A 27446-nucleotide genomic window follows, 5' to 3' on the forward strand; every position below is an offset into this window, starting at 1 on the left:
CTATTTTAGGATAGCTGCATTCTGGGTGAAGTAGTAAAGTAGCATTGTCAGTCTGGGGAGAAGGTAGTGCAAGACTAGCAGATTTAGATGGACTTGACGAACAAATTGAAGCTGAACTCCAGCTAATACTTCATAAGCAGTTACAGCAGCAGTTTTAATTTTGGATAAATACTCTTGACTTACTGGTTGAATCACCAGGTGAAAATAAAGGCCTAAAAAAATAAACCTAATGCAGTCATCACATGTTTTTGGGTTTATTAATGCTTTAGGCCCCTGTTCACATCGGCACAATTTGACAGGTCAAATCGCAGCCTATTGCCACCAATGGCACTGTCACAATCGGTGCGCCGCCAACTTTGCAGCGCCTTGCCGATTTTCCAAAAGTAGTTCCTGCACTACTTTTGGGGGCGACTTCAATAGGCATCTGTGCATGGACCAGATGTTTTTCAAGTCGCCCCCAAAGTCAAACTGAAATGCGGGTTTGAAATTGTGCAAGTTCAGATGAAGTCGCACGATTTTAAAGCCGTGTTCAGTGTGAACAAGGGCTTGGGGAGTCTGTGTCCTGTGCTGTACCCTAAGGTAATTCAATACTGTATCTGCTGTTTACATGGATCATCTGTTTTTTTTTTTATGGAGTGTGCATTATCCTCACATTCTCATTTAGGGGGGATTGGTGTGCCAGAGTGTTTTGAATTTACTTTATTTGCCCCTCCCGCTGAAAAGAGACGTTCTCAATTCCCAGAGCAGCCGACATTTCATGCAAACGTGGGCTGCTGCCTGTTTTAGGTCGCATGGTAAAGTGCTGATGTGTGCACTATTCACAGCTTGCTAATAAGGTCTCTCCAGCTGCAGCGGGAATAAAAGAGAATTTGATTTGTGCCGGAGAATTTCTTTACGTTTGAACTTTGCTAGGAGCTGACCCAACAGCCCACCTGGGAAACGGTTTCCTCCGCTTGTTCCTCGTAATTGAGCACAGATTGCAGTTGTGAGTGGGGGAGAGCAGCTTTCTAAATATGCTTAACGTGGGTGCTTTTGGTTTTATTTATAACAAAATAGATATATAATGTAGTGATGTATATGTCACACTTCTAAATGTACTGTCCAGTCAGACATACAGATGTACCTTTTACAGGCAATCTTCAGCTTTTTAGGCTACTTGTATGAACCTGATCATCATAATATGCATTTTTTTACCAATAATTTTATATTCTAAGATTTTATTTTATATTATACAAATAAGATCATATTTGTATTTCTTTTTTCTAAGTATATATGTACCATAGAGGTAGCCTTTTGTACAACTCACTGCCCTACCTGTTTGGGCTAATGGTGGATCTCACTAAATTGGGTGATACCCACTTTGAGCACCTCCTCTTATAAGCCCCCTAAGTACTTCCACACAACAGCATTATGAACAACTTACCATAGGGATACATTTCTCCAAATTTTTCAGCTCAGCCATTATTTATTTTAAAATGTTTGATTTAAAAGAAATTTGGTATTAAAGTAGAGGGGGTTATTTTTCTTTTAAGTTGCTGATGGTGAGCTCGAATTGCCTGTAGTTGATACAGATAAGTGTGCAGAAAGATCATTTTAGGATGTTTCAGCCCTGCTATTTCTAATTACCAAAGTATTGCATTTTAGTTGATGGCATTGACCCCAACTACAAGATGGAGCAACACGCGAAGAGAACACCTTTGCACGCCTCTGCAGAGATGGGCCATACAGATATCTGCCACATGCTTGTTCAGGTGAATGTTGCATTTATTTATTTTTAAAATACACCTTAGCTCTGCTTTTTGTAAAAAAGGGGGAGGAGGGAAGAACCTCCAAAAGACAGTCCACTCAAGAACATACGGATATTAGCCTAAATATCTTTATTGATTATCCCAATTAAAACAGTATATCTATCCAAAAACCATAAATTAAAAAATAGGACAAGGGTCCTACACAGCATTGGTGGCCACCGATATTATCCACATACATAAATCAATCATGCATCCGCACACACAACAAATTTATAAGGAAGACCCGGGTCTGATCTATATTCCATCTACTTCCTAAATAAAGTTATGAATAGATTGGTTGTAACCACTTCGGTCCTCACTAGGTGAAGTGCAGGTGCTGGTGTTTGAAAAGATATCCATCCGGATATTAGTGACGAGGAGAAACAAACTTAAATACAGAGCAGGCTGATGAATGGAGTGTCCCCGTGTTACCGGCTGTATAGCAGCAGTTAGAGGGCAAGATTATGTATTCGGTAAGGGAACAAACGGCAGATAGCAATAGATAGTGTGCTTCCTGTATGTTGGAGCACTACATAGCTCACCGTTTGACGTCTTCAACCAGAAAGTTCCAGAGCCCATAGAGGACAGTAGTAGCCGCGTTGACTTGGTGTAGGGGAGCAGACATGCGGTGTGTTCGTCTGTGCTGACAGGAGCTGTTGCTTCCGGGTCTTTCCGTGGGGATGTACGGTGTGTCACAGAGTTCAAAAGTATTCCGCGCTTGGTCTGTCAGATTACCAGGGGAAGCGCATAGCTCAACCCGATGTCTCGAAATTTTCTCAGATCGCTTCTGTATATTCAAAGTTGATTCCTCATCTATGTGTGGAGATCCATGTCCCACCAGTGCATAGGTTAGACGCTAATTTAGTTAATTTGGTCCCTAGAACAACCATTTTTGATTGTCGATCATCTAATGTCATTCCAATCAACAATGGATTAGTGGTATAAAGGGTACTATTATTCATGTAGGCAATATAGGCCGGTAAATCGAATCCTGACTATACCCCAAACCTACTTTGGATGAATTTAAGGTGTTCCACTTCTTTTTCTCTTTAGCTCTGCTTTTTGCCAAAAAAAAAAAAAACTGGACTGAGGGACTCTGCTGTTTGGTGCCGTATTTCCTGCCAGCTAAACAGCAGATTTATAAAGCTGCTTATGTAATATCCATAAACCATCTAATTCAAAAGTGACAGCCTTTTCTTTTGCCAGGGCTAGGTGCTAGATAAATGAGAAAGAGAGACCTAAGAACCTATAGGCAAAACTTTTTTCTTTTCATGTTGGATAGTTTAAGAGGGAGAGTTTTAACCCCTGTAAGATTTTTTTTTTCTTTTTGCACCATCTGTGTCCCATTGCAGAGATTTCCCTTCACTTCCTGTCCCATAGCTAAACAGGAAGTGAAAGGAAATCCCTGCAAATTAAGGGAATTCCTTGGGGGCTCCTAGGTCACCAGAATTAGTGCCCCCATTGGAAGATTTACCATTCTTTACTTTTCTGGGGACAACCCAAAATTGGGGGTTTTTCTTTTTCAATAATAATGGTAAACAGGACAAATAGGGGGAATCTACCTATAGAGAGGGGGAGTCTCCCTAATGGGGGCACAGACAGCAATAAAATATGACAAGCTTTCTAATCTTTCTGCACTCTATCAAAAACTAACAAAGTTTTGCCTTTAGTCATACTATAAAAACTGGTATGAGATCAAATGAAATCTTTCAAGATACCACTGCCTTGAAAATGTCATTGGTTTGCGCACTTTGTCCACTAAGTAATCTTGGCATAATTTTTTATGGGTTTTAGTGCATCAGTTAGTAAGAACTTTTTTTCCCCATCCACTCCAGGCTGGTGCTAACTTGGATAATTGCTCTGAGGATCAGAGGACACCCCTGATGGATGCAGCTGAGAACAATCATTTGGAATCTGTTAGGTATCTTGTCAGAGCTGGAGCTTTGCTTGATCCCAAAGTAAGTTGATCGTCTTTAGCAGTTGGGTCTGAATTCATTCTGTCACCTGAAAAATCTGTTTTTAAATCTTTCTCTGTTTCCAGGACTCTGAAGGTTCCACATGTTTGCATTTGGCTTCCAAAAAAGGTCACTTTGATGTAGTGAAGTATCTGCTCAGCAATGAGCACATGGATGTCAACTGCCAGGTAAGGCTGCAGAGGATTAGACACTAGCTAACCAACTGTAGGCCAACCCAGGATAAATCCCTTCTGTTACCAGCATGCCTCATTTTTTGCTAATGTTCTAGCAGGAAAGACGTGTTTTATTCAGCTTTGCTGTGTAAAAGACTAATCTGTTTTAACTAATAACATTTTTCCTTCAATAAAGACCTTCTCTATTTCGCTGCTAGAGCTGGTCTTTTCAACTGCAACTGTCTGCTATGACTGTCCTCTGCCTGGGTTTTGGAGCAACATGTTCCGACCCTACTCAAATGGACACGGTGGGGGTAGCCTGGAAGTGACCTCTGGCCATTGGGTCCTGTATAGTGCAGTGTTCTTGGTAACAAGTTAGTTAAGCGGAGCTAACTTTCCAGGTCCAGAGCTGCCAGCATTGCCTATGCCACTTTAGTCACCTTTGGCCATCCAACTCTCATCTGCTGAGGCTTTCGCTGCAGTCATGCAAGGCTTTATGGCTCAAATCACCCAGTTATTTGCCAACTGTGACTGCAGAGGCCACAAGCATGCCCCAGCACCCTTACCATGCAGATACTGTATCTGCTCTGCCTGTGGCCTTAGCGGCTTATGAGCCATCAGCCGTAGAGACACTGATTCTGAGTTGCTCCAGGTAGTGTGAGCTGAATTTATCCTGAAGGAGTTGTAGTATTCAGCTATTACTCCCAAAATAAGAGAGACTGTTTTGGCTCCAATCGATGCAGTGCCTAGTATTCTGAAACTAAATGATCAGCTTGTTGCTTCTACCGGTGTTTCCAGTCTTGGGTCTTTTGGAGCTGTCTGTTGTGCCTGCTGTTATAACATCCTAGATAGAGATTGGAAGCACCCTGACAAGATGTTATTTCCCCCAAATGCCTTGAAAATGTTTGGAGAGGATTTTATACAGAAGTAGGCTATCCTCAATGCGGTATTTAGTAGTGTCCCACCTTAACAAAGTGACTAGCATTCATGTAGAGGATGCACACATCTTTAAAGTGATTGTAAAGGCTCGTTTTTTTATTTTTTTATTAAATAACAAACATGTAATACTTATTATGGTTTTGCACAGAGTGGCCTGGATCCTCCTCTTCTCAGGTCCCTCTTTGCTGGTCCGTGCCCCTCAGCCAGCAGCTTGCTACAGGGGGTGCACTTAAGCCAAGTCAGAGCCCTGTGTATCCATTCAGACACGAAGTCCCGACCAGGCCCTGCCCCCTCTCTCCCCAGATTGACTGACTTTGACAGCCGTGAGTGCCAATGGTGCCACTGCTCTGTCTCAGTCAATCAGGAGGAATGTCCTGGATGGCTGAGGGGATCGTGGACATTGCTGGAGAGCGAAGGGGCTCAGGTCGGTAATTAGCGGGGTGCTGGGGGGCCTCTATACACGGAAGGTTTTTTATGTTAATGCATAGAATGCATTAAGATAGAAAAAAAACTTCTGCCTTTACAATTTCTTTAAGTACTCAACTGATAATCAGTTGGAAGTCCTTTCCATAACATTTCTCCCTTTTAAGCTGGCACCCTTAAAAGGGATCTTACCACTGCTGCTGTTAATCCCTTGCTTTTTAGAATGCTTGAAGCAATGGCTGTAGCTTTAAACTTTAGTTGCAAAGGTTTGCTGGATACTTCCTGGCTTACCTCCCACGTCAGTGCATGAGTAAAATACTTTGGCTGAAGTGTTGGACTTTGGAACCTCGACCAAGATGCGTTTTGTTTGCATGGCATTTAAGGGATGTCTCTTCAGATCTACTCTGATACCACTTTAAGGGTGCTAATGGTGTAAAGAGGACCTACCTTCCTAAGTGGTTGAAGCCTAAGGAACAGACAGCAAAGTCGTCTTTTCCTTTTCTGTTAGAAAAAGACCCTTTTGTTTCCCTACTCTTGCATCCCCATCTTCAAGGCTTTCCCCAAGCTTGGCTTCCAGTCCACTCACAAGATCTTGGTCTCAAAGTTTGCCAGATCCTTCTGACAAGCTTTTTTTTCTTATGAAGGTGTGCCACGACTTTCCAGAATGGTGATGGGGGTATGGGGTAAACTTGTTAACACTTAGACAGCTTGCATCTCAGAAACACACTATCGCCTTATGCTGCTTACAGCAGGGGTCCAGTGCATCCTGGTTCACTGTTTTAGGTTTGATTTCAGCCTGAATATTTAGCTGAATTCTGACCTGAAATGGACCATAAGACACACAGGGCTCCTGTGCAAATTCGCACCAGAGCCGCAGCTGACATATGTGAACCAGCTCCTTAAAGAGCTGGTCAAAATCTCCTGCTATCGCGAATTGGAATGCGGGGAATCCACATCCAATTCGCAATGGCATGAACCCAGCCTGAAAGGAAAGCATACCTGCGTTACCTCATCTTCCCAGCGCATAGTTTCCTACATTTTGCTGTGGGGCACCTACATTAGCAGTTCACGGCCCTGCCCTTCAGCCTGTCATCTGCACCTTGGGTTTTCACCAAGGTGCTGGCTGCAGTAATAGCACTGGAAACGACTTATTTTCCATTTTTTGGCAGGAGTCATCCTTGGCACCACATAGCTGCAGGTAACTTGGACAGTAGAAGGGTCCCACCACCTGATCAACATCCTGGAGCTCCAAGAGATAAGGCTGTATCTGCAGCATTGAACCATCCTGCTGGAGGGGGATTCAACATGGATTCAGTAGCCTAGTGCTACATTAGTGGCATACATCAATCATCATGGAGGAACCTGAAGTCTCACTGCAGCAGGAGAGGTAGCTGTACACCACTCACCGCTGGGACAAAAAAAAACAAAAAACCTTTTCTTTATCGTACATCATAGGACACAGAGCCTTAAAGAGGAAGTAAACCCTGATGGGTTTTACTTCCTCTTTGTTTCCCTGCAAAGGTAAAGCATAATGGGCTACTATGCATCGCATAGTAGCCCATTATGTGATACTTACCTGCAGGAGAAGCCCGCGATGTCCCAGTCTTCATCGCTAGCAGTGAGCGTCCATTCTTCACCCCTCTTCCTTCCAGGGCCTCGAACTCCGGCTCTGTGACTGTCCAGAGTCGCGTGATGTCACTGAGCCACCAGTCACGACATGACCCGAGGTAGATACGGCACAGCGTGCCCTTTCTAACGCCGCGCATGCGCAGTAGAAATCACCGTATGGCGATTTGCAAAGATCTCCTAGACCGTGTACGTCTAGGAGACATTTAAAGCACCTACAGGTAAGCCTTAATCTAGGCTTACCTGTAGGTTAAAGTGGTCTGTAAGGGTTTACAACCACTTTAAGTAATTAATGGGTTATGGGCCACCTTCAGGTGATGGACACTGGTATACCCAATAAAGGAAGTTCACTCCCTATATAACCCCTCCTCCTTCCAGGAACACATCAGTTTTTTCGCCAGTGTCTAAGGTGTTGGTCATGAGTGAAGATGTGCTCTGAGGAGCACCAGGAGGGATCCATGCTGGATTTAAGTAACCTCCACACACCAGATCCATCCAAGCCACTGAGGCCTAAGGATGGTACCCGGGCCTCGCATAGAAGAATGAAATTTTGCCTGTAAGCCTCTCTTTTGAGGGCTGGACCCCAGGAACTAGGACTCTTTTTGGTCATGCTACATTGCCTAAAGTTGCTACTGAGGGGTGCTATAAAGGTCCAAATGAGTGGAACCCTTAGTAAGGAACCCAGTCTTTGAAGGTCTACTAACGCTGCCCACCGTGATGGGTGAAGTTTGGATCTGTCTGTTTTCAGCAGTATCCTGCAGCGAGAAAAAGGTAAGGGAAAAAGCTTAGGAACTGTAAAAAGTCCACCTATGCCTTTTTCCTCCATATGAAAAACATTGTAATGCCTTAAAATCTCAGCAGCTCTGTGTCCAGCTTTAAACAGCATGTGTGTGTCCCAGCAGCTTTTTTTATTAGTTCTTAATTGAACAGAGGTGTTCCTCTCCCCCTGGGGGAACTAAGGGGCTGGGGGTACAACAGATTGCTATCTATAATGGCTCTTGTGTAAAACACAATTGCCTCATACTGGTGAAAACCCCCTACTCCCTGCGGTGGCGGCTTCCTATGGATATTACTTTAAAGGCTCGCATTTTGTTGTCAGACTGCCGTTTACTAAGCCTTGTTGCGCCCCAGCCTGTGGACTGAGGTTCATTTAAAAAAAAAAAAAAGCGGGTACTGGAAGGGGCGTGGCTTAAGGCAGGTGGCATCGTGTGCAGGAATCATCTTCCACGTGACACACGGCGCACAGCTGAGGACATCAATCAGGTTTACACCTGCAGTGTGTTATAAAACAGACGCTCTCATTGTCAGAAAATCTCTTAAGAGCAACTGAAGAGAAGAAGTCTGTCACATGTAAGGGGTGTATACAGGCATTTGCAGTACAGGAAATACATTGTTACTCAGCATCAAGCTGATCTTTATGGTGAAATTGTTTTGCTAGACTTTTGCTCAGCAAGTAGTACATTTTTACTAGAGTACCTCTGCTTTTGTGCTTAGCACTAGCTAGGGCTTCCAGAGTTACCTCAAAGGTACCAAAAATTCCACCCCCAGGCGCTATGAACTCCAGTCATGCCTCGACACTGTCATCCTCTCCAGAGATATCAGTTATGGCAAGCAAGGGTGAGTCATTGGAACCAATTGGTGGTGCAACTGCTTCTCACACTTCAGCCCCTGTATACGTGACTGAAGATGCATTATCCTCTGCCCTGCAGGGCTTAGAAGGAAGATTTGCGGCTTTAATCGCATTCTCTCCATCCAAACGGATAGGAAGCGTGCCAGATCCCCCTCCCCATAAAACCCTTTACCAAGGGAACAGTGGGCACAGGATGAGGTATTGCCCTCAGCCGGTCACAGGGAAAAACAAGCCAACTGTTGGTGAACCTTTTTCAGCCTCGCAATCTGAGAGATTGCTGGTACAAACTCTTACGGAGATGGTTCTTTCCACTTTCATGCTACCCCTAACACAGTCAGCTGAAAGTTTGGTTTCTTCCTTGGGTTCTTTAAAGCCCTTACAGCTTTTACATGCATTTCCGGTCCATGCATTACTAGAAAAGCTTATTTATGATGAATGGGATCACCTGGATAAGCATTTTCTTCCTCCAAAGAGATTCTCAGTTCTCTATCCCATGGAGGAGAAATTCACCAAAGAATGGAAAGTACCAGCAGTTGGCGCTGCGATTTCCAGTGTGAACAAAAGTTTATTTTGTCCAGTAGACAATGCACAAATGCTTAAAGATCCAAGAGATAAAAAGTTGGAATTTCTGTTAAAATCCTCTTTTTCCTTGGCAGGTGCGGTTACTCAGCCTGCAGTTGCAGCAATAGGCATCTGTCAGTCCCTAAGGGACCAGTTTAGACAGGCCCTTAAAGAGGTCCCTGCACACAGGCCCATGATTTGGCCGAACTACCAAGGGCGCTATGTTTTGTCAAACACTATGAAAGACTGTATTCACCAAGCATGAAAAAAAAATTTTTTTTGGTCAGCGAAGCACCTTGTAAAAGGCTTCTGACTAGTTTCCCTTTTCATAGGGATCGACTATTTGGGGAGGATTTGGTCAAACACATCCAAATGATTTCTAGTGGGAAAGGTACTCTTTTGCCCAAAAGAAAGTATAAACGTTCTTCATTTAAACAGACTCCTTCCCCTGCACCGGGGCATCGCCTCTAGGCAGTGGCAATGGCTTCCACTGTCAGACTCTAGAGGAAAGCCTCAGGGTCAGGCCCCGGCACAGAAAATTCAGCCACTGTATACATGACTGAAAATGTGTTTTCCTCCACCCTACAGGGCCTAGAAGGAAAAATAGCGACTTTAATCGTATCCGCTATCCAAAGGGATAGGAAGCATGTTAGATCCCCCTTCCCCACCTTAGACCTCTTATCAAGGGAACAGTGGGTAGAGGATGAGGATGAGAAAACCTTCACAGCCTTTTCAGGTGTTTCCTGTACAATCACAGAAAAGCAAGCTTTAGGTTTTTTTCAACAGACTCATTCTAGATCTAAAGAATCTAAATCAGTTCCCAAAGATCTGCTCCTTTCAATGGAGTCGATCAGGTCAGTAGTTTCTATCCTACAAGGAGGAGAACTTCTGGCGTCATCAGGGATGCATATCTGCATGTCCCTACATTTTCAGCTCACCAAAGGTCTTTGCGGTTTGAAGTAAAACAACAGCATTTCAGTTTGTAGCCTTGCCCTTCGGGCCAGCTACAGCACCCCGAGTGTTCACAAAACTGCTGGCCCCACCTCTAGCCAGGTTAAGGGCACAGGGCATAACAGTCTTGGTGTACCTAGACGATCTATTGTTAATAGACCAATCGATGGCTCGTTTGGAGCAAAGTGTACGCATTACAACCAATTACCTGAAAAATCTGGGTTGGATTCTTAACCTAGAGAAGTCTTCCTTAATACCGCTAAATAAGCTAGAGTATTTGGGTCTGATCATAGCTACAGCCTAGAAAAAGGTGTTCTTGCCTCAGGCAAAGATCAACTCTATGCGAGAGCTGGTGCGGATGGTCAGGTCGAAAGGAAATCCCTCAATTTGCCTTTGCATGAAGTTGTTAGGAAAGATGGTGGCTTCATTCGAAGCAGTCCCCTATGCCCAGTTTCATTCGAAACTGTTGCAAAACAGTATCCTGTGTGCTTGGAACAAAACGATCCAAGCTTTGGACTTGCCAATGCGGCTGTCCCCAAGGGTGTCCCAAAGCCTCAGTTGGTGGTTACTAACCCAGAATCTGCTGAAAGGAAAATCCTTCAGACCAATAGCAGTACTAAAAAGCAGTACTAGGGTAGACAACTGTCCAGGGACAGTGGTCAAGAACCGAAAGAACTTTGCCCATCAACATCCTAGAGATTCGGGCGGTGCGTCTGGCTCTGAAGGCCTGGACTTCCAGGTTGAGGGACTGTCCTGTCAGGATCCAATCCAACAATACCATGGCTGTTGCCTATATTAATCACCAAGGGAGCACCAAGAGTCTCTCAGCGCAGTGAGAGGTGAACCATATTCTAACTTGGGCAGAAAGGAATGTTCCGTGCCTATTAGCAGTCTTCATTCCGGGAGTAGAGAATAGGCAGGTGGACTGCTTAAGTCACCAGCAGTTATTCCCAGGGGAATGATCTCTTCACCCCGACATTTTTCGGACTGTTTGCCAAAGATGGGGGACTCCGGACGTAGATCTTCTAGCATCCAGATTCAACATGAAGTTAGTCAACTTTGTGGCCAGAACAAGGGATCCATTCGCATGTGGAACGGATGCGTTGGTGACCCCGTGGGATCAGTTCTCACTGATCTATGCATTCCCCCTATTCAGTTGCTGCCACAACTTCTTTGCAGGATCAAGCTGGAAAGAAAGCCGGTAATTCTGGTAGCACTAGCATGGCCCAGAAGGTCATGGTATGCAGAAATCGTAAAGATGGCGGTGGAGGATCCATGGTCCTTTCCACTAAGGCCAGACCTGCTCTCATAGGGGCCGATATTCCATCCTACTTTACGAACGCTAAATTTAATGGCCTGGCTATTTAAACCCACATTTCGAATAAATGTGGGCTTTCCGGGCCAGTTATCTCTACATTGATTAATGCAAGGAAGCCAGCTTCCAGAATTATATATTAGAGTGTCTGGAAGGCTTATGTTTCCTGGTGTGAATCCAAGGGTTGGCACACTCGGAGATGTATTATAGGCAGAATTCTTACCTTTCTACAATTAGGTGTAGAGATGAAATTGGTCTTGAGTACTATTAAGGGCCAATCTCAGCTTTATCAATCTTATTTCAAAAACCACTTGCTACGCATTCTTTAGTCCAGGGTTTTATGCAAGGGGTGATGCGGATTAATCCGCCAGTTAAATCACCTTTAAACCCTTTGGGACTTGAACTTAATTGTCAGTGTTACAAAAACAGCCATTTGAATCGATACAGCATATTCCCTTAGTCCTTCTGACAAGGAAGCTGGTGTTCTTGGTTGATATATCCTCAGCAAGGAGGGTTTCGGAATTGGCTTTTTCGTGTAAAGAGCTATATTTGATTATTCATGAGGACAGAGTGGTGTTACGCCCTCGTCCAGACTTTTTCCCAAAAGTGGTTTCAGATTTTCACCTGAACCAAGATAACATCCTGCCATAATTTTTTCCAAAACCATGTTTCAGGGAAGAGAAGTCACTACATTGTCTTGATGTAGTGTGAGCAGTGAAAATCTATTTAAAGACAACTGCTCAGATTCGTAAGACTGATGTCTAATTTATTCTGCCAGATAAGGACAAAGGAAAAGAAAGGACAGGCAATGTCGAAATCCACTGTCGCTAAGTGGATTTGGCAAGTTATAATTGAAACTTATAATTTAAAGGGTAAGATTCCCCCTTTTCAAGTTAAGGCGCATTTACCAGGGCGGTTAGTGCTTCTTGGGCAGTGCGTCACCAGGCCTCCGTGGCTCAGATCTGTAAGGCCGCAACTTGGTCTTCAGTGCATACATTCACAAAATTTTATCAGGTGGATGTAAGGAGGTATGAGGATATCGCTTTCGGGTGCAGTGTGCTGCAGGCAAGCAGTATAAGTCCTCAAGTGTGAGGGTACCCTGCGGTTGTGTCTCCCTCCCCTCCAGTAGCATTGCTATGGGACGTCCCATTAAGTAATTACGGCTCTGTGTCCCATGATGTACGATAAAGAAAATAGGATTTTTATAACAGCTTACCTGTAAAATCCTTTTCTTGGGGTACATCATGGGACACAGAGGTCCCTCCCCTCTTTTGGGATTTAAGTATATTGCTTTGCTACAAAAACTGTTGTGCTCCTGGAAGAAGGAGGGGTTATATAGGGAGTGAACTTCCTGTATTGGGTATACTAGTGTCCATCACCTGAAGGTGGCCCATAACCCATTAAGTAATTACTTAAGGCTCTGTGTCCCCTGATGTACTCCAAGAAAAGGATTTTACAGGTAAGCTGTTATAAAAATCCTATTTTTTTATTTATCCAGTTCCAAAGCAGACCATTGACACAACACCCCAATTAGCGAACATCTAAGATTAATTTCAAGTGGGGTGAACTGGAGTGTCAGAGTTTGTGTTGGAAGTAGAGCGATTAGGCTTTTAACCCCAAAGGCGAGCAATGTGCACCTTTGTATGCGTTTTGTGCGGAATCTATTTGGGAATGATGGATCCATGAGTTTGGCAGCAGATCTGAAGCAGTGTTTAAAACTACAGACAATATCTCATTTCCTCTTGTCCCTTCCAAGTCACACCTGTTTCCACAGACAACCTACTTCGTTTGAAAAACTTTGTCTGGGAGATGAGCCCGTATGGAAATCTTTCTCCTCTTCTTACGGTATCTTGCTTGCAGTTGCATCCCAGCACGACCCTCCCTATTTACGCAAATGGGAAAAGAACCTTAACACCACATTCTCGGAAGACCAAAATAACCGGTTACTCCTATTTGCTCACAAGTCTTCCCTTTGCAGTAAATACCAGGAGATTACATTCAAAATCTTGACATGCTAGTATCGGACCCCATCAGTACTAGCATCACTTTTTCCCCAGACACAGCCCGTTATGTTGGCTATGTGGCGCCCAGACTGGTACACTACTCCATATCTTCTGGGACTGTCCAAAGCTTCGCCCTTACTGGCAACAACACCTACAGATCGTTCACAAACTTACGGGCATTTCTCTTTTTGACAACCCAACTGCAGTGCTCCTTAATGTACCCCTGTTTCACTCTTGTCTGTGTACATTTTAAAAGTCAAAGTAGCAGCAGTCAAAGTAGCAGACGGACTTCCCTAGCTAATGTATATGTGTGAATGCGCTACTTTCAGATTATCACCACTTATATTATTCCCTTTTTCAAAACAACCACTTATAAATATTATCATGTGCTTTAAATCAAACCAAAATTAAACATCCAATGCATCAAAAGTCCTTTAAATGTGCTCCAAAATTCTTCATCTATAATTGTGACTGCCGTGCTCCTATGTTCCTTTGACAATCATGTGTGACTTGGTGAAACACCTCCACCATCCAGATTGGCCACTCACCAGATGCTTATATAAAGATGTGCCTTTGGTTCATTCAAGGGATAACCACTCCTCACCGGCTAACCTTGGACTCTAGTATTCCTCATATAGAAGTATAGGGACAAAAAGCGATCATAGCGCAATATGTTTAAAATATTTATTTAAAAACCAAAGAAAGAGTATTCACTCACATTTAAAAGTGCCCTCGAGCCGGCACGAAGCTTATCCAGCAGTTACGGGCGGGTGTCTAGCTGTGTGCATGGTCCGCCTGTTGATAATGTGCGATATCCACGCTTGGCTTGCACCTCAAGCCTCATTCTTGTTCCCGTTCCTGTCTGGTCACGTGATACGAAAAAATCTCCCAGCAGCCTCTACGCGTTTCGCATCATAGAATGCAACATCAGGAAGACTTCCCTAGCTGCAGTGTCTAGACTCAGGGAAGTGGCCCTACACCCAGAGTTGTTTCTGTGGGGGATGCCAAATGTGGACGTCTTGCCCCCTAGGTTCAGCAACAGACTGGACAGGTTTATCTCCACATGCAGGAATCCTGAAACAAAAGCGGTGGATGCTCTGATGTCTCTGTGGGATTAGTACAACCTGATCTATGCCCGGAAACGTCTTACTCATCTGCTTTGCAAGATTGAAATCAATGGCATTCAGATTATTTTAATTGCTCTGGACTGGCTCAGGCAGATGTGGTATGCCAGCCTGGTAAGTCTCCTGACACACAATCCTTGGGCAGTACCACATCTATCTGGATCTTCTGTTTCAAAATAACAATTTACCATCCCGTTTCATGGTCACGGGCTTTAATGGCAATGCTGGTAAAGCCCAGGTTTTGAAAGATTGGGGCATCTCTGAATCATTGACTTCCACAATGCTAAAAGCTAGGAAGTCTACATCCCGCAAATGTCACTTGGTGTCTCGGGGCTTCCACCGTTGAAGCTTCACAATGGTGGGGAAACCTCTCCTTCCTAAAGCTGAGTTTGGACCACCGTTTGCCTCTCAGCACTATGAAAGGTAAGATTTCTGCCCTTTCACTCTTTTATCAGAAACCGTTGGCCTCACTCCTCGATACTCCTTGATTCCTTTGTACAAGGAGTCTTCCATGTAGCTCTCCCTGTTCGTTCCCAGTGTCTCGGTAGGATCTGAATCTGGTTCTCTCTGCTCTACAGAAACCACCTTTGAACCCATTAGAGACATAGACATTTGCCTCTGAGTTTATGGCTACAAGGAATACCGCCTTGTAGGTGAGAGAGGCAAATGCAGAGTTGACAGACTTTTTCTGCAAAGAACTGTTTCTGGTTTTGCATAGGACAAGTTGGTGTTGAGGCCATGGACAACTTCTTGCCTTGGGTAGTTTCCACCTTTCAAATCTACGATCCCTCTGCCCAGTTCCACTTCACCAAAAGGAAATGTTCCTTTGTTGTCTAAAAGCCACTGCTTCTTTCAGAAATATGTGCAACCTTTTTTGTCATCCCAGATTGTCACCATTGGGGTGCACCAGCTCATCATTCTACTATTCTCTAGGTTACAGATCATTATTCTTTTCTCAGTCTTAAGGATTGGGTTTCACCTTTTCTTGTCAAGGTGCGTGCTAGTGGATTTCTAAGTGTTTTTTTTTGGCTTGGTTTCCACCCTTTCTTGTAAGGGCACACTCTATTAGTGATTCTTGAACTTTTCGGCGTCAAGCAACTATTTTCCAGATATGCAAGACTTCCACCTGGTCTTCTTTTTACATGTTGTCCAAGTTCTAACAGGTGGACATTGCCACTCGGGGTGTAAAGTCCTTCAAGTGGCTCCTTGAATGGACTCCAAGCAGAGTATTTTATGGTGAGTACAAAAGTACTGTTTTCCATGTTTTGTGAGCATGCTTCTTTTTTACCTTGGTCTTGCCTATAATCATCTGCCGGGTACTTGTGGAGCAGTTCATTTTTCATTATTCAAGTGATTCCTGCCAAGGCATTAAAATCACACCCTGGTGTCACCATTACCCTGTCACCCACTTTCCTGCTCATTTGCATATCTTAGGTGTTCTTGATATTTTTCTGTTCAGCCTTGTCACTGATAAAATTTTTGCTTATTAATTTTTGTAGTTCAGATATAATAGTGTTTCTATCCATATTTGTGGAAAAAGAACATTGACAGCTGCTGTTCTGATCATACAATGGTACGTCTTTCTGACTGTGCCTTTGTTTCTCTTGTAGGATGATGGTGGTTGGACACCGATGATTTGGGCCACAGAATACAAACACTTGGAACTTGTTAAGCTGTTACTATCCTGCGGAGCTGACGTCAATATCCGGGACAATGTAAGTGCGACATCTTTTTAGGATTTAGCCTAAAAACTCCACTTGAAGCTCACACTTATACTCTTTGTGGATACTTGTTCTATTGTATGTGCTTTTGTACTATGTGGCACAAACAGTTCTGGTCTCCAACCACTTACATCTTCAGAGTCCTCCATGTAGAGGCCAGCAGCCTATATCTTTAAAGAGAACCAGTCATGTGTGCAGTGCAAAAGAATGTCATATTATACAGGTTAGTTAAGAATGTAAACAACTATATTTTGTTACTTGACACTGTTCTGGAAACCATATGTGAGGTCTGACAGTTGCTAATCCTAAAGTCTTACTGCAGGTGACCTCTGACTCAAAGGTATATCAAGTAAATTAAGGGGAGAAATGTAAATCTTTCTTTAATAACAATTTGAGACTAAATATTTATCTTTATGCAAATGTCCAGTCATGACTAGTTCTGTTTAAAAAAAAAAAAATCAATACTCTCAAAACCAATTTTTTTACTTTGCTGTGGTTTATGGCAAAAGGTACAAAAATTACAAAATTGCCTGACATACATGAAGCATGAAGTGCAAATCTAAGCAACTTTTATTCGGTGTAATCTTGAAACCCCCATACCTGGTAGACAATGACTCTGAATTGAGGCTTCATAAATAAAGACTAATATGTTCTAACATTTCCTCTTTATACTCTTCATTCTCAGGAGGAAAACATATGTCTGCACTGGGCAGCTTTCGCCGGATCTGTTGAAATTGCCGGGATCCTTCTGGACTCTAAATGTGACCTTAGGGCTGTCAACATTCATGGCGACTCCCCACTTCACATTGCCGCTCGGGAGAACAGATACGAATGTGTTACGTAAGCAAAAAGCATTTACAGCAGGCAATGAGATGTACAGTTAGAAGTTTACAAGGATACTGTTCCACCCTTCTGGAAATATATTTTGTTTAGATGTTCCAACTATGCTAGCAAATTTCACCCTTTTTAATGATGGCGGGATCTGAAATTTAAACTGAACCCAAAAGTTAGGTCTGTTTGTACAATCCACTTTATATTTACTGCCAGCCAGTGTGAAGTGTCTACCTAAATAAATTAAAATATTAAAATTGGACTAATTATGTAGGTAGGGAAAGTCCCCTACCCTACCTGTGGCCCAGCTAAAGTGACTCTAAACCATAATTAACAATTTAATATATTGCAGCTTATCAGTTCTTAGATGAAGTGGTTGTAATCGTTTTCTTTTTTTCCCTTTTATTTTTACTTTGTAATCTTGTGAATAACTCCTGTGTCTGGGTGCTATTGGGCTCAATTCACTAAGAGTTATTTGTTAAAATAACTTGTGCAGTATTTAACCCAGGAATGTGTGATTTTCAAAAAAAGAATGTAAATACCATGAGGTTTTTTTGTTGTTTTTTTTTGCGGCATTTAACGTGTGGTTTTGAATGTTAGTTTTTACCGCAGACAGGCTGCAGCGGGAACTTAAAAATTTACTAGTGGTCTTCCTACCACTGCTAAATGTGACAGCTCTGCTCGGCACCCGCTGGTGTCCTAACAACCATGACTAATTCATGCTGACAGCAGAATGTAACCAAAAGAGCCAACAGTAAAAAAAAAAAAAATTGTTTTAAACGACGTGGGGTCGTCCCCCCTCTTTTCCCAATCCATACAACATACCCCCTGATGAGCTCTGCCAGCTCCTTAACCATCAGCTAGTAATTGAATACATTCCTTAAATAATGTGTGGCTAGACCACTACTTTGTTAATGAATGTATTTGTTTTTTTGGGAGGTTTTTTGTGGTGATTTGTCTTTTAGACAGGTTTATGTGACATTTACTGAGCGTATTTTATTTTTGCAGTAAATGCTGCAAAAACCTATAGTGAATTGAGATTTTTCTTAACACATGCAATATTTGAGTAAATTTGTCACATGACCCAAATATCACATGCGATATCTATTACTGAATTTAGTCCAAAGTCACCCTAGCTGTAGTGACCATTAACTTGAAGAATTTCATTCAAATTTCTTAGTTTTAAGAATGTTCCACTTTCTAATTCTTAGTGGGGTCTAACCAACTTTCGACAGTGACAATAAAATTCTAAGAAGCAGGGTGTAAATTTTTTCTTCAATTAACCAATTTCTAACAATGTATGTGGCTTTCATTAAGGGAATTGTCTTCATTCCAAAATCAAAAGTAAAAGCAAATTAGATTTTGAAGTATTTTTGATTGACATTCGTCAATTCATTAAATGTCCTGAGAATATTCTGTGAATGTTCCTATGAAAATCTACTTGTGTATAGTGGCCAACTTAACTGTTTATCTCCTCGTAAATGGGAGGCGGGATTAGTTGTTTACAGAATCAATATAACATTGTTTAATGCTTCCAGTTTAGCTTTTAGGAAGTGACAAGGACACTGCATTACTGGCAAGATCAACAGGTATTTACTGTACTTGCTGAAAATGTTATTAGTTTGCACAAAAAAGAAAGCGAATGCAGCCCACTATGTATATGGACTGGTAAGCTGCAGCATATTAAATTTTCCTTTTGGGTTTAGTTATCCTTTTCATTTATAATTTTGTGCTTTGCTGACACCATTTTTTGATTGTTCTTAAAGAGCAGTGTATACTCAGACCTAAACCTGATCTCAGATTCATCTGAAACTGCTATAAAAGTGCACTCAAGATATATGTCAAACCAAAAGCATTTTGTTTTGAATAGAGAGAGAGGATTAGAACTGTTGGTTTTTTATCCCCATCTAGTATCCCGTTTGAGAATATTACACTCCCTGTCCTATCGATAGTGGTTTCATAAGACAGGAAGCTAGGCAAAATCTGCAACAGGGACACAGACCAGAAAACAAAAATCAGACCGGAACTACAGCCTTCCCCTACTTTACTAAAGATAAAGAATAGCATTTAATGTCTGTCTGTTTTGATATTGGAGAATTGTCTTCACTTCCTATCAGGGGAAATGACATCCTCCAGATACTATTAAAAACCTCATGGGTTCTAAGGTTTCCTCACACAATCCACAACTAAGAAAAAAAATTTGGTTGAAGATGCTCTATAACCCTTATGCCACTCAAGTGTTTATTCAGTAAAGCAATAGAGCAAACAAACAGCACGTTGTGTCCTATTAAATAGGCCCTATAATTTGGAGTGTACAGTCCTATGCTGCATTGTTATACAGTGTCATATATATTTAAATTTTTTTCTACAAACTGAATGCAGAAAAGGCACTCCCACCTTAGTGTATGATGGGTAGATGATCGTTCTGAGCATATCTATATGTTGTAATCAACCCTTCTGTTTTTGTACCACTCCAGACTTTTCCTTGCTCATGGTGCCGAAGTGAGCTTGAGGAATAGGGAGGGTGAAACACCAGTGGAATGTTGCAGCCCCAGTTCTGAAGTCTGGGCAGCTTTAAAGAAGAGCAGTAACCCATCCGAGAGACCCAAGACAGAGGAGACGGTGCTCAACAGGTACATAGAAAACATTTTGCATCTCTCGATTTGTATTCAGTTGTGTTTTTTTTATCATACAGTACAAGACACAGGCTGTCAACCATAACTGAGGAGTTATATGCTGCACCCTTGGGTGACTGGACACTGCCAAACCACTCAATGCTGTTAACATGCTCTCGTATAATCCCTCACACCATGTCATTTTTTTGCTAGTGTCTGTGTGAGGGAAATGAATTGTTAGCAGGAGCAGTGAATTCTCTTATCAAGACTAGTTATGAACTGTACCAAGCTAGTGCCCCCAGCTTCAAAGATGGGCATGGTGCTGACCTGTAATGTTGCAACTGCAGTGGACAGTGTACAGGAACATATCTAGGTACCTGATGCAGCATGTGTGTTGCCTCCAGCTGCTGTACAGGTCCAAAACAGGTCCACCTGATGGGGGAGCCCAGTACTTGAAGATTTTCTCCTCCCCCACTACAGTACACAACAGTACCCTATAGACAAGGGTTATTGCATGAAGCACACCAAGCTATCTCTTGCCTCTGTAAAACTCTTGATGGTTCTGGGTGAGGACTTGCCTTCTTTCAGAGACCCAATGAATAAGCATCGTATTGTACTTCAGTATGTGCAAGAATCAGAGAATCCGTTGGCTAAAATGTTGGTCTGCTGAACCTGGCAATGAGAAAAGGGCCCTCGGCACAGAAGTTGTGTCATTATTATAAAAATATAAAAGTTTTTATACATATAATGTTCATAAAAGAAGAGCGAAGGAGGCAACTAGAGGCCCAAATACATGTAAAAAACACATCATATAAATATCCAATACGATATCACATAAATTGTATGGGATTAGTGTATATACAAACAAGGCAGAATTAATCATTTCATATTAACATACAATCAATCAAATATAAATATAAATATATATATATATATATATATATATATATATATATATATATATATATATATATATATATATATATATATGCAATAACCTGTCCCCGAAGTGAAACAGGACAGGAGGGAAAGGGGGAAAAAAAAAACACACCTTCAAAAAACATACCTAAAGCATTTTTAGTGTTCAGGCTAGGGGAGACCAAAAAAAGGGGAGACACTTCACCTCACTGATAAAGGGCATATATGAGACTTGGTCACAATATATGTTGTAACTTATAATGACTAATGGAAATAAGTCAAAAACACAAGTAATAATACAGGGTTATCCATATAACCGTGTTGGCAGAAACACATAAAGTTGCCAGGATATATATGAATACTATTGCACTAACCTGCATAGAGGAGTGACAGTGACAAATTAATTCAAACTCTAGCAGATGGAATTCGAGATAGAAGCTCACATCTATGTATACCACCAATAAGAATTGATGCACCTACAAAACGCACCAAAAAAAAGGATGCAAATGAATACACCCTTCCCAAGTAAATCTCACAAGCAATCGACATTGGGCAAAATAAGCAATACATATCTCACCCCAAAGCAAGGAGCATTCAATTAGATATCCGGTCCATCATGTGTAGGGAAATCTGTACTGGCACCCAAGATGTCAAATAACTCAACAGGAGATGTGTGTCTGGGTCTCCTGAGAGCCCACTAATCCAGCACAAAGCCCCCACACAGACCCGCCCTTAAGGGATCCAAAAGGGGGATGGTTACTTGGGAGCTGAGTGGGCCCTTTTTTCAGTTGGCCAAAAAAATGGGGCGAAAAGGTGCATAATAAGGGCGCCAAACCAGCGCCCAAACATACCTGCATAGTACTCTCCTTGACCACGTCCAGATCTTTCCTCCACACTAAAGATAGCCTGCACTTTGCAGTAGAGGACAACCACTGCCAGTTTGTGGCACTCCCCTTTGTTCTGGCCACGGCTCCCTGAGTTTTTATGAAGGTCTTGGCATGGCTGCTGGCTCTGTTACAATCCAAGGGAATTCACAACCTAGGATACCTGGATAATCTTCTTTTGAAGAGAAAGGTCTTGTATTAAGGATCTTCACTGGATGATCCTCAATCTGCAGCTTCAGTTGGATCCTCAGTCTGCAGAAATAGGTTCCATCCCAGAGTCTGGAATACATTGCAATAGTGCTAGATGTAATTCAGGAGGGGAGGAGTAAAGAGGTGGCCCCGCCCGCTGCAGCTGTCAAACGAGAGAGGAGAAAGACAGTGGGCCACGTGATCGCAGATCTGTGCTCTGCCGACAAAGTATATACCTGCATTTTTTTATAAAGCACAGTCACCGGGGGTCCTTAGATTAATCAACCAAGAGGATAATGTAAATTGTACCCTGTGGGTTAACAAACAATTTAAGGCAAGTATGGCTCGCTTAAGCTTTTACCATCATACTTGAAATGTGTATTTCTATTGGTATGAGCAGAATTACTTCATCCTCGCCATTATTCTATGGGTCGCTTGCTTGTTTTTGCAGTTGGAATTGCATCAGAAATTGGCCTGGAATACTGTGAAAGGTCAGGTCTCGGCCTTGGCCATTTTGTTTCAGCGACCTTTAGCCTCTCACTCCTTGATGAAGGTCATTGATGCTGTTGACATTGGACCTTCCCTTAATACTTTCTGTCCTACAAAATCAGGCAGATCTTACCCGTAAGGTGGCTGTTACCTCCATTAGGCAGGTTGCAGAGCTCGCCACTCTGTCCTGTAGGGAACCCTTTTTGGTGTTTCAGAAGAACCGGGTGGTGCTGCCTCTGCTTCCTTTCTACCAAAGGTGGTTTTTGGCTTCTATTTAAATGAGAATATTGTTTTGCCCTTCAAAGACCCAAAAAAGCAAGGGAGCCCTTCATTGTCTGCATGTGGTGTGGGTTTTGAGGGTATTTTTTTCTTTTTTTTTTTTTTTTTTTTTTTTTAGGGGGGCTGTGAAGGTTTATATTGAAGCCTCTGCTGAAAAATCACTCTCTCTTTTCATATTGCCACGTGACCAAAAAGGGTTTATCTGCATTGCATTGACTCCCCTCCAAATTTAGGCTCATGCTACTGGATCTGCTGGTGTGTCTTGGGCGTTTCAACATCAGGCTTCTGTTGCATAACCTTGCAAGGCAGCTACCTGGTCTTCTGTGCATACCTTTGTCAAGTTTTACAGCATAGAAGCATAGATGTTAAAGTTAATGCTAGTTCCAGGTGCAAAGTTTTGCAGGCTTGGCCTGGTTTAGGCCTTTATTTTTTGAAGGTCTGCTATCTAAGTTTTTGTTGCCCAAGTTACCTTCCCCTCATTACTGCTTTGGGGACTTCCCACCTGATATGGTTTACAGACTGTACAATAAAGAAAAATGAGCCCTGTCCTGTGTTTTTTGGTCTTTCATTACTTGCTAGAAAACTAAGGATCACGTGGGGAGAGAGGTTTTTGAGGGAGTGTTAAAAGCGTTGAGTGGCTTTACCAGAGTCCAGCCACCTGTAGGTGAAGCATAAAATCCATCTGTTAAAATTGTCAGCTTGTGTCCTGTACTGTACTTGAAGAAAAGGATTTTATAGGTATGTAAAAAATCCAGTTTTCTTGGAAAAAGGTGAATATAGAAACACTCTTATTAGAAAAAAAAAATCATACCTGCAGCAATCTCAAAAACCCTGCCAATATGTGTGAATTCTTTGTTGTTCTCATAAGCCAAGCTTCAGCTAATCCAGATACTAATAAAACCTGCCCACCCCCTCCTGACTTCTTCACATTTTTATTGGGCAGTGAGGCAGACCATCTTAGTAATGTTGGAATAGGAATGTATGTAGTATGTGCTTTTAACATCACCCACACAATGTTTTTTTGTTTTTTAACTACTTAATGGGTTATAGGCCACCTTCAGGTGTTGACACTGGTATACCCAATCAAGGAAGTTCACTCCCTATATAACCCCTCCTCCTTCCAGGAGGATCAGTTTTTTTCGGCAGTGTCTAAGGTGTTGGTCACAAGTGAAGATGTGCCCTGAGGAGCTCCATTGGAGGGATCCATGCTGGATTTAAATGGCCTCCGTAAAGACCAGATCCATCCAAAGTGCCATTAAGGCCTAAATGGATGGTACCTGGGGCCTCATATCCGAAGCACAAGGTTTTGCCTGTAACGCCTCTTTGAAGGGCTGGAGCCCAGGAACCCAGGGCTTTGGTCTTGTTACATTACCTAGCTTTCCTGGTGGGGTGCTTTTACCGGTCCAAGGGAGTTGGAACCCTGTTTTAGGGACCTGGTCTTTGAAGGTTTGCTAAACGCAGCCCGCCGTGATGGGTGAAGGTTGGATTGTCAATTCAGCAAATCCTGCAGCGGGGATAAGGTAAGGGAAGAAACTTGGGTATTAAAAACACCTAGGTATTCTTCCATTAGGGAAAAAATGTTGTCATTCCTTAATTCTCCACTAGAGGGAGTCTATGCACATACCTTACTCTGTTGTCTTCCCTGTAAAGCTCAGTCTGTGTGTGGTTGCAGCAGCATGTGCAAGGGAATTTTTCAAGGTAAAAGAAAACTGCAAAAATGTTTTTTCTCCTCCCCCTGATGGGACCAGAGGGTTAGGGGGACATCAGCGCTGTACCCCCCTTACATTAACCCCCCCCGTGTGGACGTCCCGCTGATACTGCTAACTGTTTTACTCTGGCTGGTTTTACTGTCTGCCTACTGCTGGATGGGTCTCTGTCTCTCTGTCTGCCTCGCCTCCCCTACCTGAAAACGCCGCGCACAAGTGCGGGAATATTTTTAAACATGAAAAGGGGTGGAATTTTTCTCGGGCGGGGCCTAAACGCAGTGCCGTGAACGTCCACGAGGACGCACTGCAGCCTAAAACAGATAAGTTACAGCTGTGATAGTCTCTCCTCGGCTGATGAGGAAGAGACAAGCAGCCCTGCAACACAGGGACACAAGAGCTGTGGGACACGTATGAGTTGCAAAACTGGCATTCCTGATACACGCTTTTTTTCCCAGCACTAGGCTGAACTTTATAGCGGCTTTAAATGTCATGACTATTTTCAGCGATAAAGTGCAATTTATATAGTGCCTCCTTTTTTTTGTACTTAGGACTATACCTACCAAAAAAGACAACACAAAAGCCAAAAAAGTAAAGGTTTTACCCCCAGGTGTTAGGATTTCGAGTCGCATTTCCACGCTGTCAACCTTGCCTGAATTAACAGTTATGGCAAGCCAGGGTGAGCCATTGGAACAAATAATTGGTGCAGCTGCTTCTCACATCTCAGCCCCTGTATACTTGACTGAAGATGTCCTTTCCTCCTCCCTGTAGGGTCTGGAAGGAAGATTAGCGGCTTTAATCGTATCCTCCATTCAAAAGGATAGGAAGCGTGCTAGATCCCCCTCCCCCACTTCAGAACCTTTGCAAGGGGAACAGTGGGTTTAGGATGAGGTGTTACCCTCAGTCAATCAGGAGGAAAAACAAACCAATGATTCCTCTGTGGAGGACACAATGGTAGATGAACCTTTTTCAGCCTCACAATCTGAGAAATTACTGATACAAACTCTTAGACCCCTTTCACACTGGGTCGTTTTGCAGGCGCTATTGCGCTAAAAAAAGCGCCTGCAAACCGATCTGAAACAGCCGCTGCTGTCTCTCAAATGTGAAAGCCTGAGTGCTTTCACACTGGACAGGTGCGCTTGCAGGACGCCAAAAAAAGTCCTGCTAGCAGCATCTTTGGAGTGGTGTATACACTGCTCCTAAACCGCTTCTGCCCATTGAAATCAATGGGGCAGCGCGGCTATACCGCCGGCATAGCGCCGCTGTAGCGGCGTGCTGCGGGCGGTTTTAACCCTTTTTCAGCCGCTAGAGGGGGGTAGAACCGTCCTGCTAGCGGCCAAATAGCGCCGCTAAAACGTTTTACCGCCGACACACCCACCGCCCCAGTGTGAAAGGGGCCTTACGGAGATGGTTCCTTCCACTTTCATGCTGCCCCTAACGCAGTCTCCTGAAAGCTTGGTTTCTTCCTTGGGTTCCTTTAAAACCTTCTCAGCCTTTGCATGCGTTTCCTGCACATGGATTGCTAGAACAGCTTGTTTTTGCTTAATGGGATCACCCGGATAAGAGTTTTCTCCCTCCTAAGAGATTTTCAATTCTCTATCCCCTGGAGGAGAAATTCTCCAAAAGATGGAAAGTACCAGCAGTTGGTGCTGCGATTTCCAATGTGAATAAAGGCCTAACTTGTCCTGTAGACAATGCACAGATGCTTAAGGATCCAACAGATAAAAAGTTGGAATCCCTGTTAAAATCTTTTTTTTTTCCCATGACAGGTGCCCTTACTCAGCATGCAGTCGCTGCAATAGGCGTCTGTCAATCCCTAAAGGACCAATTTAAACAGGCCCTTAGAGAGCTTACTGCACAAGCTCAGGATTTGGCTGAACTATCAAAAGCATTATGCTTTGCCATAGATTCTATTCACCAGGTTTCCCGCCTTACGCTTATGCTTGTGCATATGCGTAGAATCCTGTGGTTAAATAATTGGTCAGCTGAAGCACCATGTAAAAACCTCCTAACTGGGTTCCCTTTTCATGGGGAAGCGACTATTTGGAGAAGACTTGGACAAATATAACCAAACAATTTCTAGTGGGAAAAGTACTCTTTTGCCAGTCAAAAGAAAGTATAAACACCCTTCATTTAAACGGGCTCTTTCCCCTGCACAGGGGCATCCGCCTCTAGGCAGTGGCAACGGCTTCCGCCGTCAGACTCTAGAGGAAAATGTCAGGGTCGGACCCAGGCTCAAAAGAAGTCCTGGGGTTGGAAATCTGCAAAGCGAAATCCTAAAACCTTAGCATGAAGAGGCAACCCTCCTCACCAAGGTGGAGGGGAAGACTGCTGCAGTTTTCAGAAGTCTGGAAAGAGGAAATTCAGGACAGATGGGTAATCTCCACGGTAACGCTGGGGTACAAGCTGGAATTTTGGGACTTTCCACCATCTCGTTTCCTGAGGTCAAGCATTCCTAAAGATCCAGAGAAAAGACTCTCTCTGTTTCAGGCACTAGACCGCTTAATATCTCAAGGGGTGATCATACAGATCCCCACAAAAGAGCAAGGTCTGGGGTTTTATTCAAATCTTTTCATGGTACCAAAACCAAATGGAGACGTCAGACCCATTCTAGATCTAAGAAATCTAAATCAATTCGTGAAGATCCGCTCCTTCGCATGGAGACAATCAGGTCAGTAGTTTCTATCCTTCTAGGAGGAGAAATTCTGGCATCAATCGACATCAGGGATGCATATCTGCATGTCCCTATATTTCCCACTCATCAAAAGTTTCTGCGGTTCGAGTTAGAACAGCAGCATTTCCAGTTTGTAGCCCTGCCCTTCAGGCTAGCCACAGCACCCCGGGTGTTCACAAAAGTGCTTGCCCCACCTATAGACAGGTTAAGGGCATAGGGCATACCAGTCGTAGCGTACCTAGACTATCTATTACTAATAGATCAGTCGGTGGCTCGTTTGGAGCAAAGCGTACGCACTGCAACCAATTATCTGGAAAGTTTGGGTTGGATTCTCAACCTAGAGAAATCTTCCTTAATACCGCTAAAAAGGCTGGAATACCCGGGTCTGATCATAGACACAGCCCAGGAAAAGGTGTTCTTGCCTCAGGCAAAAATCAACTCCATAAGAGAGCTGGTGCGGATGATCAGGTCAAAAGGCGATCCCTCCATTCGCCTTTGCATGAGGTTGCTAGGAACCATGGTGGCTTCATTCGAAGCAGTTCCCTATGCCCAGTTTCATTCAAGATTGTTGCAAAACAGTATCCTCTCTGCTTGGAACAAAACAATTCAAGCTTTAGACTTGCCAATGCAGCTGCCCCCAAGCCTCACTTGGTGGT

At 43.1% G+C, this 27446-nt stretch overlaps 1 protein-coding gene across 17 annotated transcripts in view; it reads left to right on the forward strand.

Moving 5' to 3' along the window:
* The window catches only part of EHMT1 (euchromatic histone lysine methyltransferase 1), a 259917-nt gene that overhangs the window by 197700 nt on the left and 34771 nt on the right, over nt 1-27446 (forward strand). For 15 of the 17 annotated variants that reach the window (XM_073599701.1, XM_073599700.1, XM_073599702.1 and 12 more), the window contains 6 exons: nt 1645-1751; nt 3623-3745; nt 3829-3930; nt 16098-16202; nt 16894-17048; nt 19517-19672. In XM_073599701.1, the coding sequence (XP_073455802.1) occupies nt 1645-1751; nt 3623-3745; nt 3829-3930; nt 16098-16202; nt 16894-17048; nt 19517-19672 (748 nt within the window). The remainder of the gene's footprint in view (nt 1-1644; nt 1752-3622; nt 3746-3828; nt 3931-16097; nt 16203-16893; nt 17049-19516; nt 19673-27446) is intronic. The other 2 variants (XM_073599703.1, XM_073599717.1) reach the window with 1 other exon arrangement.

This window comes from Aquarana catesbeiana, linkage group LG09, assembly GCF_042186555.1.
Source record: "Aquarana catesbeiana isolate 2022-GZ linkage group LG09, ASM4218655v1, whole genome shotgun sequence".
NCBI classification, from domain to species: domain Eukaryota; kingdom Metazoa; phylum Chordata; class Amphibia; order Anura; family Ranidae; genus Aquarana; species Aquarana catesbeiana.